The sequence below is a fragment of the Thalassophryne amazonica genome, chromosome 11 (assembly GCF_902500255.1).
Source record: "Thalassophryne amazonica chromosome 11, fThaAma1.1, whole genome shotgun sequence".
NCBI classification, from domain to species: domain Eukaryota; kingdom Metazoa; phylum Chordata; class Actinopteri; order Batrachoidiformes; family Batrachoididae; genus Thalassophryne; species Thalassophryne amazonica.
This window is the reverse complement of record NC_047113.1, coordinates 57,416,427-57,428,650: the sequence shown is the minus strand read 5'-3', so window position 1 is coordinate 57,428,650 and position 12,224 is coordinate 57,416,427. Positions and strand designations below refer to the sequence as shown.

The 12,224-nt window shown below is 41.6% G+C and overlaps 1 protein-coding gene across 2 annotated transcripts in view; it reads left to right on the top strand.

Moving 5' to 3' along the window:
• The window catches only part of diaph2 (diaphanous-related formin 2), a 1,163,737-nt gene that overhangs the window by 783,707 nt on the left and 367,806 nt on the right, over nt 1-12,224 (top strand). For both annotated transcript variants that reach the window (XM_034181862.1, XM_034181863.1), the window contains 2 exons: nt 859-960; nt 4,304-4,543. In XM_034181862.1, coding sequence (XP_034037753.1) covers nt 859-960; nt 4,304-4,543 — 342 coding nt within the window. The remainder of the gene's footprint in view (nt 1-858; nt 961-4,303; nt 4,544-12,224) is intronic.

Here is a 12,224-nt window from a genome sequence, read left to right as displayed (position 1 = left end):
AGCCATCTGAAAGCCTTCCTGTGAGACCAACACGGAGGTGCTTTTGTCCCGCGCCATGAGCGGCTCCGTGGCGCATCCCTCCGCTTCTCTTTCCATGAAAAAAACTCCTGTAACAGTGAATGTGCCGAAAACCGGCTGGAGCACTCCAGACATTTATTCACAATAAAAATCCGACGAGAGGGATGGACCACTGCTCACACAAAGCCTGCTCACAGGCGAATGACGCAACCGACAGGCGTGAAAAAACTCAGGCATGCGCACGAAGGTTCAAGCTTGGCTGATGCAATCACACGTGATTCAAATCCATATGGTTTTTGCAAAAAATAAAAAGGTCGGATACTTTTCTAACAGACCTCGTATTTGTTTTTCCACAGCAGCTGCGCAATGTGGTTACACATGCTCCATGTTCACTCCTGCCTGACTACATGTCCTTCCCGACGTCGGCTCGATATTTTCATGGTTCGCTCATTCGAGCTGTTTCACCATGATTTGCCCAGATTTGTACTTATTCATACTATGTGTGAAAGGGTGCTAAGGTTAGGTATGTTATTTCTTGTTTGTCAAAATTGTCAACGAACCATTCTAGTTGAAATGTAACACACTGAACATTTGTACGACAGCTGTCAGCTTTCTTCATGTGGATTAGTTTTACTTCTCATACTCTGTTAGACACCGTGTGACCCTGATCTGTGAGCCAAATTTTATCCTGACATGAAAAAGCTGTGGTTTGCTTTAACTGTGGTTGTGTGTGTGTGTGTGTGTGTGTGTGTGTGTGTGTGTGTGTGTGTGTGTGTGTGTGTGTGTGTGTGTGTGTGTGTGTGTGTGTGTGTGTGTGTGTGTGTGTTGTGCTGTTTGTAGAACCTGATAAAGAACTTGCCAGAGCAGAAAGAGCTAAGTGCACTCGCGGAACTAAAGAGCGAATATGATGAGCTGGTGGAGTCGGAGCAGTTTGGCATCGTGGTGAGTATGATATCCTGGTTCATCCCCCGACAGTGTGGCGACTGCTGAAGTGGATCTGTTCATCCATTCACCACCCCCGTTTCCTCAATACTCACTCACACATGTAAATGTGCAAAGTGAGGATATAAATCTCTTTGCTCTTCTCTTTTTTTCCCCTGTCAAGTGCACACATACTGTGCCTTCACACTTTTCTTTGTCTGCATATAGCCTTTTATTCTTTTTTTTTGCACACTCCATCATTGGCTGCAATTCTTTGTGTTTGGCTTTGTTTATCCTCAGTACTATCAGTATATTTTTCCACTCTGTATCAAACTGCAGAACTAAAATTGATCACAGAATAAACCTACCATGACTTCCAAATGACACGTGAATTTGACTGCAGCAAAGATTATGGACAAATCATTTTTAGAATGAGATTCCACATCAAGAACTAAGTCAATACCGTATTTTGGCATCAGCTGTCAGTGCTGTCTCATTGAAAAATCATAGCCTGAGGCAATAAATTATTTTTTGTAATAAACCCCTTTGACGGCTGTACAGCTGTAGTCAACCAGCTTGACAATGTAACATAATCTTCTAACTCATTTACAGTGATCAATCAAACCTCTTGTTTTTCCAGTGATAATACAACAATGATTTTTGGAACAATGTCCAAACTTGGACCATACTGTTAAAAAAAACCAAAAAACCTTTCAAACCTAAAATGTTAAAAACACTTCATTTCAACCATACAATCTGATGGGAATTGACATATTTTTAGTTAATTTAAGATGAAGAGACGTTAGCTTTGATGCACATTTGGCATCACACATACGTAACGTGTCTTACATTTTCTTTTCCAAGCATTCTTTGTACCTTGGTAACACCGATCCACTTGGCTATATTTCTGCTGTATAAGCTCTTTGCTATTACCAGTGCAGTTAAAAATTACTTTCAGTTACAGCTCTTTAATTTGAATAAAAATGAAGGGAGTACAGCACCAAGCTGTTCCTACTTTCCACTTAAATCATTATTTATCAGTAAAATCTTAATTTATGTTGCCGATACCTAGCACTTTAAACAACTATAGTAGAAGAAGAAGAGGGAAATTCTATATAGGTTCTGAAGCCCATTAGTGTTCGGGCTTATCTGCAGATTCTGGAGCACGAACGAGATGAGAGATTACAACACCCCCTGGAGAGGACACCAGTCCATCACAGTTTACGTCCCCCGCCAATGGTGGTACCTATTTAAAGCTAGATTGAGATGATGCAGATAAAGTGTCTCATTCAAGGACACAAAGAGTAAGCATGACCAGGAGTCAAACCCAACTCTACATATTGATACCCGTGTGTATGGGTGAAGGAGTTACTTTAAAATTTTTCTCTCCAATGAGATTACATGAGCTTATTGCAGTTTTACAATTATACAAAGCAAAAAGTTCAATTATACCCAAAGGTGGCAGAAGTGCTCCTGTCTTAAGAGTTATTCTCTCTACAGAGTTTCATTTTTTTTTCTTCTTGTGTCTTTAAGGAGATGCAGTGAAACAGGGGGTGGTATTTTTCCTCATGATCTCTGCAGCATTGTTATCATAAACCTCCCCACTGATGAAGTGGCTCCTCGATGCAGAGCTATTGATCTCCCCTGGGAAATAAGTCATGTTCAAGCTTTTGTCTGCCAAAGCTGTCATGAACGTTATCGCTTTATTGTGATTTCTCCTTATTGTATACAAATCAGTTCAGGTAAGGTAGAGGGGGAGTTGTTTGTGTGTGTGTGTGTGTGTGCACGTGCACGCGCAGGCATGGAAGACACACTGGTGCTGTGTGGGAGAGAGGTTGTTTAATAGACAACTTGCTCATGCACATGAATAAATTTAAGCTATAATGAAAGATTATGGGTTGCATCTGCAGGTTGCCTTCAAGCACAAGATTATGCAGCAATCTGTGTTGAATGTGTGTGATTGCTGCCTTGCCACATATGTTACAGCCAAAACTCCTATTTGTTTAGATTGACTTGTTTATTTGCACCTGCTACCACCCCAAACCCACCCACCTCCCGGTTTGTCCTTAAATATTTACATGGCCTCAGTTATTCCACTCTTAATCAAGCAGTCAGCTATTGAAAAACAATTATTGATGTTTCTTGTTAATTCTTTACCAGGGAAAAATAGAATAATTTAAAGGAGAGATGCTTGTTTAACTGCAAGATAGTAAAAAAAAAAATAAAACAGTTATGCTGCACAAACAGGCTTTTTATTTGCTTTTCCAATTAAATGTGATTGAAATTTCATGGTTAACACCAACTGACCTGACTAAAATTCCAAATTTCAGCAAATGTGTGTGCTAAATTATCCCTGCTCTAAGTCACATTTAATCCCCAAGCAGCCTGTTTTAGATTTCACAAAATTAAAAATCTTAACATTTTGCATCTGTCGGTTCACAGACAAAACATTAAAAGAAAGACTGATGTTTGGAAAAAAAACCCCACAGTAATAACATTGAATCCAAAGTTTAAAGTTTACTTTTAGTTTATTTTCCAAATAACCATGTTCTTTTAGAAAGCACACTTTGCAACACGGCTGCTAAGTTGCATACAGTTGATGCATTTAAGACAACACTAAACTATGAAAAACCATACTGGGAACTTACAAAAACAGTGTATTCACTTGATGAACACAACCCAGTCTCACGGCAAGTCGGGATTCAGCAGCGCTAAATATACATTAATCTATTGGTTCGTGATATTGTGAAGAAAAGCACCTCATTTTCGTCACGGCAGCACAAATTCATTCTAATTCATTCCGTGATTGGTGAACACTATGGAAGATGATGGCATTTCTATTTGTAGTCTGGACTCAGTGACAGTATCATTTGTCGCAGATGTGTTTTGCAAAAACAAACAACAACAAAAATGGTTAAAGCCCACTACTTTAACCATTTGGCCATCACCTCCCCAATAAAAGTAATAAAAGATGCATGAGTCAGAGTTAAATAGTAAAATCATGCTCTTCCATTTTTTTTTCATACTTATTCATTGCACACAGTGAGGCTGTTGTTGCAAGTACATTTTCTTCATGAAGTCTTTATAGATATCTCAGTGACAGCAGAGTCATGGTGAGTGCAGAGCAGAAAACTTTCCAGGGATGCTGTGCTGAATTAGTCCAAGCCCCCCAAAAAAGAAGAAAAATAAGACTCAATATATCTGCTTAGAAGCATACTGCATCGAAACGTTTGGCACTTTCAACCAAGCTAAGCCTGTTTTTATCGTGATGTACACGTGCAGTTGGGCTGGTTGTCCCTAGGCCTTAGTTATTTGTTTTCGCATCCAGCATATCTTGTTTGTGTTGTTTTTTTTTTCCCCTCAGATGAGTTCGGTAAAGCTCCTACGTCCACGCCTCAATAACATTCTGTTCAAGCTAACGTTTGAGGAGCAGGTGAATAACATCCGGCCGGACATCATGAATGTGACGTTTGCCTGTGAGGAGGTGAAGAAGAGCGAAAGCTTTACCAAGCTGCTGGAATTTGTGTTGCTGATTGGAAATTACATGAACGCTGGCTCAAGGAATGCGCAGACATTTGGATTCAACATCAGCTTCCTCAGCAAGGTAACACAACAGCACTTTGCACAGGGGATCAGCATGCTGCAAGTCTGAAACAAGAACTCTATTTGAATGTTTGACAGTAGTGCATCAGTATTTGACATGTTACTATTCAGATGGCAAATTCAGAGGCGAGAGGTGTTCTGGCGAGGAAACATTTGCACACATTTGGTAAAATCGACACAAAACAAAAACTTCTGTCAGAGTACCACAAAAATACTGAAATCCATGCCAAGTGGAGTGACGTGTCATTGTGACTCCAGTGCATTACATTTTGGAAACAGGGCTAAGAACATTAATGCATTTGGTTTGGTTGCTCAGCAACCTGTAATCATGAGTAACTTGGTTTTGATCCACAGACTCTTCAATTAAAGTACAAGGCGCTCTCACAGCTGAGCTATGGACTATCAGACTATTACTTTCACTTGAACTGATTCCTACCAATGGCAGTTGTCCATCAAACAATGCACATGTTCATGGGATTTCCTTGAAGTGTATTTTAAGGAATATGCATGTTAATCTAATGTGATTGTTAGTCAAATCAAATGAATTCATTTAAGGAACCAATGGAAGCATGGCTCAAAGGAATTTAAAGATCACACTTGCCTAGTTTTTGCAAATCCACAATCAAATTAAAATGTTTTAACACAACAAGGAACAGAGTCAATCTGGCTGGAAATGATGGAATTTCAGCCAGCAGTAGCACCATCCGTTTCAACTGCCAGGTAAAATCACAGCATGCAAAAGGTGTGAAAGAGAGGAAGCACTGCCAGCCACACACACACACACACACACACACACACACACACACACACACACACACACACACACATACGAAAGATATAATCATCAAAGCAGACTTTTGGGGCTTGGTGGAGATGTGCCCTCTACTAATGTTGTTTATTGCAGACTATAACAGCCACCAATATGTAACTGCCCTTTAGTTGTTGTTGCAAAATGTAAGTGGCAGCATGTGGACAAAAAAACACACGATGTTCTGACGGGGCTAACACTGTAAAAGGAAATATGTACATCAGTATAATAATTTGACATCTGTTCCTTGGACAGCATTTTTCCAAACAGTGACACATCTCACGGGCCTCAACGTTTGCAAACTGTCTGCTGATAGGTTCCGAGTGACTCTCAGAATACGGGTTGGTTGAGGACAAGAGAGAGAAGACTCACATAAATTCACCATTTTCCCCAAGTATTCTCTCTTTTTCTCCAAATAAATGTGATAGATGACAAGAAACATTCCCGCTTTACATTTTTACATAGATATTGTTACACTTCATTGCTTTTTTGTGCCATAAAATGGAAATGGTTTCAGTGTTGTACCCAAACAAGATTCATCATAAGCAGCAACCATTTTGGTTTTGTTGGAGTTTCTCCTTATTGTCATTGGGTAGAATTCCTCTTATTACCTGCTAGGGTTGCGTTTTGAGAACCGGTTCTTTTCGAGAATCGTTAAGAAATGATTTTATCCACCGACGTCAATAGCCTTTTTGCATAACGAGTCCCTTATCGATCCTTCAGAGCGGCTGCTGTTTTTGAGGGTGTTTATCAGGAAAATGGTCATGTCTCTAAGTTGATTGCAGACCCTGCAGTGGCTGTGTAATCTCTTCTGCAGCGCAGCTCTGCTTGAAGCTTGAACCAACGAAGCAGTGCTCCAATCCGCTGCTTCACTGGTTCTCTACTTCTCTGCTTTTCAGAAGCGGCAAGACTGCTTCTTAACCCATCTCAAAGCCATTTAAAGATGTCAATCATGAGTCACTTTTGTGCAGATTAAAGTCACTAACTGGGACTCTTGTCTTGTTGTGGGCAAGAAATGAGAATTTTCCTCCGTTCCGCCATTCGCACAGCTCCAAACGCTGCACCGCTCTCTGTCGGTAAACATACCACTGCTTTTTTGAAACGTGTTGCAGGCATCCATTTCAAAATGATAGTAGAGAAGCTTGAATCTTCGACTGGACTGGGTTGCTTGACGCGAGGACGTTTCGCTTCAAATCGCAGAAGCTTCCTCAGCTAAAATTCTTGCTCTGGAAGTCTGACCTCTGTCTGACTCTTGTAGAGAAGAATAAAACAGAAGCCAACAAAAGCTGGAGTTTTAAACCTAACCAGACCCCTCCTACTGAGAGGCAGACTGCTATAGGCTAGTGACTAAACAATGGCTCTAATTAGCAACTATTGTGCTGTAGTTAGCACACCTAATGGCAGGACAGCTGTCCCTCTAATGATGGGATGGATGCCTTTCTGATGGCTCCCTTGATGATGTGAATGACTCATTACCATGAACAAAAGACTGAAACTCTTGATATTGGCGTCCACCGAGTTGATGTGTTCTGTACTCGGTGGACACTTTATCCCCTGTTTACAATGGGGTACTCAGGTCAAAGGAGTTTCAGTCTTTTGTTCATGGTAATGAGTCATTCACGTCATCAAGGGAGCCATCAGAAAGGCATCCATCCCATCATTAGAGGGACAGCTGTCCTGCCATTAGGTGTGCTAACTACAGCACAATAGTTGCTAATTAGAGCTATTGTTTAGTCACTAGCCTATAGCAGTCTGCCTCTCAGTAGGAGGGGTCTGGTTAGGTTTAAAACTCCAGCTTTTGTTGGCTTCTGTTTTATTCTTCTCTACAAGAGTCAGACAGAAGTCAGACTTCCAGAGCAAGAATTTTAGCTGAGGAAGCTTCTGCGATTTGAAGCGAAACGTCCTCGCGTCAAGCAACCCAGTCCAGTCGAAGATTCAAGCTTCTCTACTATGGAAACCACCTGGACAACTGAGAGCCTATACAGAAACATTTCAAAATGGGGAGGTGATGGTCTAGTGGTTAAGGTGTTGGGCTTGAGTCCAGAAGATCATGGGTTCAAATCTCCGCCTGACTGGAAAATCACTAAGGGCCCTTGGGCAAGGCCTTTAATCCCCTATTGCTCCCGGTGTGTAGTGAGCTGCCTTGTATGGCAGCACCCTGACATCGGGGTGAATGTGAGGCATGATTGTAAAGCGCTTTGAGCGCCTGATGCAGATGGAAAAGTGCTATATAAATGCAGTCCATTTAGCAAATTTTTACACAAAAACAAGAAAGTTTATCAGTTTCAACATTAAATATCTTCTTTTTGGTGTATTTAGTTGAATATAGATTGAAGAGGATTTCCAGATCATTGTATTCTGTTTTTATTTACATTTTACACAACGTCCCAACTTCATTAGAATTGGGGTTGTAGTATTGTATCCTTACTTAAGGCCCCTTCACACATAGTGTGAATTTGGTTGATTTGCGCATAAAGTGTGCATGAAACAAGAGTTATATGTGTAGAATCAGAGCTGCTTCTGACACCTCGTAACCTGTTGCTACAACTATTTGCGCTCAACAACAGTTAGCAGACAATCATTGTCGTACTGGCAGTGGAATTTGTGCAAGTGCCCCATGAGTGTGGCTTTGGTCTGTGCGCTGAACTGACAGGAGGCATGGCCGCTAACAGAAGCAGCTGTGGAGATCTGTTGTTCTGGACATCCCAGCATGTACTGTTTGGACGGACATGGACTAACAACTGTCCACTGTGATGCACGTGTCCGCTTGCTGTCATCAAGTGGACATAAATGAAAACATATATCGCTGTGGTGACGGGCTGCAGCGCGCTTGCTCGCTGCAGGCCGTCGCCCTAGGTTGAAACAGACCGTCGGATCAGAACACACAGCGGGCAATCTGACTGTCACATCACCCACGTGAGCTCTGTTCCACATGCCGTGGTGTCAGTCCTGCGGCGCGCCATCCACAAGACGTGTGTCGGGCAGGACATGCGTGCATGCCGACTGGACACTCGCTAGCACATGTGGACATGATAAGACAAGCGAACTGCTTCTCATCCATGTAATTTCATGACTGTACGTCTATGACCATGGGTCATCTACAGAGCAACAGATGGATTATATTTGTATTGCCAGCTTGATGAGAGGGATTCAATATAATGCGATGTTTGTATATGGTGTGTGGTTTCATTTTTTTTTAAATACGTCGATGTCCTTCCTCATATCAAGCATTTTCCTATACCTTTCACAGGCCAGTGATGGTAGCTCAATGGTAAAGTTTCTGACTAGCAACCAGAGCTTTTGGAACATGCAGGCTCAAATCCTGTGGGTGATATGTATTTTATTTTATTTTTTTTCCACAGCAACTGTGCGATGTGTAACCACGTCGCGCAGCTGCTGGCACTGTGGTACCACGTGCATGAACCATCGTACTGGCATCGTGCACGCCTGCCCATCGGCGCGATGTTTCGTGGTGCGCTCATACGAGTTGTTCCTCCGGGAGTTGCACTGAATTATAGATATTTGCACTATGTGTGAAGGGTCCCTTAAGGATTGTTACTTATTTAAATTTTTTCTTGTTCCTTTCAACAAGTCAGTCTTTAAAAAAGGAGAAAAAATAAACTGAACTTTGAGGTGGGGGGGAAAATACACAACATTTTTTATTTAGCAGCACCTTTGCCCTGAAGATGAAGGACGGTGCCTTCACCACTGATTGATTTCTATCATCCCAGACAAAATTAAGTTTTATGTTAAGAAAGATTGTACTTGACAACTACGAAATACTGTATGCACCTCACATCTTTGGGGTTACAAATAACATTCCAAAATCCCAATAAAAATAAGATTAAAATTGAAAATTCTTTTCCACTTTCAAGGGAAAAAGTAAGCAACACTCGACAGATCTATAGATGACATTTGGCTTCATTAATAAGAACTTTTTTGCTCAAGCAGTCTTGGTAATAGGCAACAATACTCTTTGTGTTGAATAATTAATAATGAAGTTGATAAGAATGCTGTTATGGGCTACAAGGTTCTTTGAGAACTTGAGGAAAAGCTTAGCTTTTCCTGACGTTGCCAGTGATTAGAAGTAAAGCTTTAAATGTCTAAAATAAGAGGTTAAAACACATGCATTCAGCAGTCTGTGTGAAATTTTGAAACACCTTTCAAAAACATGACACATTTCTATAGCCACATTGACACTCACAAATTTGATCCCCGCACTGGCACACAATCTTGCGTGCCAATGACCAAACTCATCATAAGCTATTGTAACCTGTGCGAGGCCCTGCCTGCAATAACACACATTGACACTCAGTGACACACCATGTTTGCGAACAGGTTGTGCAATGTTCAAGTGGCACGAAATTTATGCAGGATCAAATTTGTGCAAGTGTCAAGGTAGCTTATGTCGCTGTTTACCTTCTTGCTGTTCATAGCAGTGCTGCAAGGGGGTGGGGGTCGGGGGGTTGTTCACAGAAATAAGACATCAACAGATCGCGTTAAATGCATCAATCCTACAATGTAAAAAAGATCTAATAAATAAAAACAAGCTCAATGTGTGAATGAGGGTTCGGTATGGTGAATTTAATATGCCTATGCTACTCCTTCAGCTGACTGAATCAGTGTGTCAGTGTAGAGTCTGGTAAAGCCTCGGGGGGCTGATTGGGCCATTATTGATGGACAAGGAAAAAGTCTGCTTTCTCACTTTCGTCAATCAAGTAAATGGCCCCCTGAGTGGCAGGTCTGTGGTACCTAATGGGCTCATCAGGGAAGAGGAGGATGAAGATGGGAATGGAAGTCTCAGGTTGATCCACCTTTGCCTTCCCGCATCCAGCCCTCCAACACTAGTACCACTACCCCTTTCACTGTCAAGGACACACAAATCTCCTGATACCAAGTGTGGCCACATATTCAGCCGTCTGAATACGGCTTTACAAGGACAGCAGTAAAATGTGCTTTTTTCAGTAACTGTTGTATACGATGAAACAGATGTGAGCAAACTGGTGTAGGATAGGCCAGGGCTGACTTCTCAGGGATTTAATAATCAGAATTCAAATGAAATTATCTGTAACATAGTTCTTTACACTTTTTCAGGGTGGTGGGGGTCAGAACTTATGATAAAACACTAGAATTCAGCTGTTGCCAGTGATAGTTATGGGCATAGGAGACATGATTCATAATGAAACATATTGAGTAAAAGGGGAAAACCATATGCTACATTAGTCCAAAACAAAGAAAAAATGTTTCTGTTGGGTTTTAGCCCAGGCTTATTGAGGCAGCAGCAGTTTCACAGGCTCTATTTAATAATTAAAGACCACATGGTAATGATTTGTGTTCAGTTTAAGTTGAACACAACAGGCTTTCAGGCAGTTGACTTAGTACTGGTAATTTAACATTAATTTCAGTCTACATTCTGTATGTTTAAATGAATACACAACAGTTACATTTGCAGCATTGACAACTGTCTATCACACAGTTATGACAATTAACAGTTAATGTCCCCAGCATGCACTTGGTTTGTATATAAGGTGAATTAGCCTTCTCAACATTGATGCTTCATAATTTTATGCCTTTGTACATGCCCTTTATTGCCCTTTCTGATGTAGTGCTACATAATGTTGTTGTTGTCCATTTGGCTGCTCCCTTTTTTTTTTTCGGGGTCGCCATAGCGGATAGAGCCAGATCCGCACTGGTATTTGGCACAAGTTTTATGCTGGATGTCTTTCCCGACGCAACTCCAGTTTTACCTGGAGAAACACACACAACCGGTGGTGTTCCAAAGAGGTCTCCCTTCCAATTTTAACCAGATGCCACACTGCTTAGCTTCTGAGATCTGATGGGATCAGACTGACACAGAGCTCTCTATCTCGGCTTTCAGTGCTTACCAGTCGAGTGAGTATAAGAGAACTTGTGGAGAGCTAGACATGTCCAAACTTGTCCTCTAACACTCCGAAACGGAGGTGTTCCTTTGTCTCGCTTCATCAGCGAATCGGTCGTGACACGCGAAGCCTCTGCGCGGCTTTCTATGACAAAATCTCTTGTTAAAAGTGAAATCTGCCAGAAAATGGCTGATGTCCAGCTCTTGTGATAACCAGAGAAAGAGCACACGACGGTCTCGTATCCACAGAGCCATCAGCTTAGAAATGATCCAGTGGTTTGTGCCGTGACGTCGCAGCTCGGAGCGCGGCGCACCGACCATCCTTAAAGGGGTCCTTAAAGCTGTAGTTAAAGTCCTTATTCTCTGTGAAGCCTGTAAAATTTTCACCAAAAGCCAGATAACTTTTTCGAATGGTTTCCAGGTGCCAGTCTCTAACAGCTTCTGAAAAAATTCTGATGGAAAAAAATTTCTTTTCATTCCGCCATTTCCAGACAATGAAAATCCGACGAGGGGGCGGGACCACTCCTTCCACAAGGCGTGCTCACAGGCGAATGACGTCACCGACAGGCGTGGAAAAACTCACGCATGTGCACGAGGGTTCAAGCATGTCTGACGTAAAAACATATGAATGAAATCCAAAAAAAATAAAAAGGACCGTTACTTTATGGACACACCACGTATAATATAATACAGTGTGTGTTTGTGCATGTGTGTTTGTGTGCGTGCATTTGTAGCATGATTATGCAACACCAAATTGATGCAGAACCATCTCAGAACCCAGTTGTGTGCCAGCCTTGACTGACTTACCATATTTTTCAGACTATAAGTCGCACTTTTGTACATGTTTTGGCCGGGGGTGCAACCTATACTCCAGAGCGACTTATAAATGAAAAATATACTGGTAGATTCTCAATAAATTTACCGTAATAAAACAATTTTACGTGACAGAGTCGCTCTATGTTTTAAAATGGCCACCAGAAACGGAAATGCAGTGCA